We start from the raw sequence: 2,398 nt of genomic DNA, 5'->3' as shown, positions 1-2,398 counted from the left end.
TTGTCAAGATGGAAAAGAAGAGTCATGCCCCCAGCCCAAACTAAAGGAAATGGATAAACAAGCGAATACAATAGCAGTAATATCCAACACTATAGGAATTGTATAGACAAACTAAACAGTTACCATCGACTAGACCCCAGACCAAAGGAAATGAATAAACGAACAATTACAATAGCAGCAATATCGTAGAGCCTAGACTAAAGGAGGTGGATAAACAAACTAAACAAGGGATTTCTCAGCCCTGGCAATATAAACAAGGTATATTCTAATCTATTTTATTATACTCCATTTTATTATATTCTATTTTATTCTCTTCTATTCTAATCGTTCGTGCTTTCTCTGTTTCAGGCCGAGGCAAGAACAAGAACATGGGCCCCCTCATCGCCGCCGGAGTCATGAAACTCGGTATGCTCAAAGCTCTGGCCTTCAAAGCCCTCGCCCTCCTGGTCGGAAAAGCCCTACTCCTCAGTAAATTGGCCTTCATCCTGACAGCCATCATTGGCCTGAAGAAACTCCTGAGCCAGCCGAAACACGTCACCTATGAGGTGGTCTCCCACCCACATCACGCCGAACACGGACATGACTCGTACTCCGCCGGATGGGGTAGATCTCTAGACGCTCAGAACCTGGCCTACAATGCCCAGAAACCCGAAACCTCGTAAGTTGAATTTTCATAATCTTAGGGTGGGTTTCACCAACCTACTTTTCAGCCCCTAATAGCCCTGTTAGCTTAACAGCCCTGTTAAGCACATACAAATCAAATGAAACTTAACAGGCTGTTATCACAACAGGTCTTCTAAGGGCTGAAGAGATATTGGTGAAATCCACCCTTGAAGTCATGATTTGTGCTGAAACTGAGTTCCTCCCCAATAAAATTTTGCCCAGAAACCCGAAACCTCGTAAGTTGAATTTTAATAATCTTAGGGTGGGTTTCACCAACCTACTTTTCAGCCCCTAATAGCCCTGTCAGCTTAACAGCCCTGTTAAGCACATACAAATCAAATGAAACTTAACAGGCTGTTATCATAACAGGCCTTCTAAGGGCTGAAGAGATATTGGTGAAATCCACCCTTGAAGTCATGATTTGTGCTGAAACTGAGTTCCTCCTCAATAAAATTTTTGTGGATTAGAATGAACTTCAAAGATTCAAGGGCGACCCCGTCGATCGATGGTCGATAGACGTTGACTGAGACCGTACACTGCCTCGACAACATAGATTCACCTCGTTGATCGAACATCAATCGACGAGACGACTATGCGTGGACGTAGCTTTACACATGAGACTACATTTCACAGAATAACGGTGGGAGCACCCCCCTCAGGTGTCATGTAATGGAGAACGGCTTGGCCGTCTCTGAAAATCCCGCGTTCAGAGTATCCCATCAAGTCGAAACGGTGCGACGAGTATGCTTGTTGGATTCTTGGCAATTATTTCGCTTTATAAGGCGTTGCGTAGAAGCGGCACTCAATGAGCGAGTGAACCAAAGTCAGAAATTGAAGATCCCCCGGCGCCCGCCTTAAGAAATGGAGGTCCTAAAATTATTTTTGTGCTTTCAGGTAGAAACACACTACTATCACGTCTCGTGAGCTCACGTCAGCTTATGGGGAGTTGAAACATGTACTGTCACGTGACGTGATGGCAGTATTATGGGAGAACTTTGAACCTCATCTTTCTGATGTCACATGAGCTCACGTGGGCTTACATGACAGTAATGTGTTTTGACCTCTAATATTGCTGAATTTTGGTCATTTCTTGGGATGCGGCACCTGTTGTCCCTTCATGGCCGGGTCCACAAATTGAGTTTAAACTTTAAACTCCGTTTAAATTTAACTTTTGGCCCCCGGGAATGCAGGAGCCCGCAAGGGCCCCTAATGCTCGTTGTCTTTTGAGCAGAATCCTCTAGAATTGTGAGTGAAACCAGAAATATATATCTACATCTACTCTCTCAAAAAACTAGAAAGCCCTTAAACTCTGACGAGTCCTTAGGCCAACCACTCACAATCAGGTAGATCTGACGACAGGTACACCAGATCAGATCTACCTGATAGTGTGTGTGCTCGTCAGGCATACCTGATCAGGTCTACCTGTTAGTAAGTGGCTGGCCCACGAAACAGCGAAACAAAATCACGGATTTCTCATCTCTGTGAGCTTCAAAATTGGCTTTCGTCCACCTGCCGATGGCATGAACAATATAACATGATGGGGTCTATTTTTAGCCCGCTTTTTTTTCGGTCGATGTGAGGCTGAGCGTAATTTTCTAGCAGCAGTCTACAGAGGAGCCGTGTGTTCCTCGTATCGTTATCAGTTCAAGTTAATAATCCAACAGCAGCATGGTAAGTGAAAGCCAAATACTTTTACTTTCTATTACCCTGTTAAATGTTATTTTAGGTGTGTTTT

At 44.2% G+C, this 2,398-nt stretch overlaps 1 protein-coding gene across 1 annotated transcript; it reads left to right on the top strand.

The window, feature by feature from the left end:
- Positions 1-329: 329 nt before the first annotated feature.
- LOC103515039 lies at positions 330-662 on the top strand (the record flags this gene model as incomplete). The annotated part of the gene is made up of 1 exon (XM_026827850.1): positions 330-662. A coding segment is annotated over one exon (333 nt), but the record flags the coding sequence as incomplete, so codon positions are not given.
- Positions 663-2,398: the final 1,736 nt, after the last annotated feature.

Source organism: Diaphorina citri, unplaced genomic scaffold, assembly GCF_000475195.1.
Source record: "Diaphorina citri unplaced genomic scaffold, Diaci psyllid genome assembly version 1.1 scaffold1261, whole genome shotgun sequence".
Classification (NCBI taxonomy): domain Eukaryota; kingdom Metazoa; phylum Arthropoda; class Insecta; order Hemiptera; family Psyllidae; genus Diaphorina; species Diaphorina citri.
This window is presented reverse-complemented; position numbering and strand designations above follow the sequence as displayed.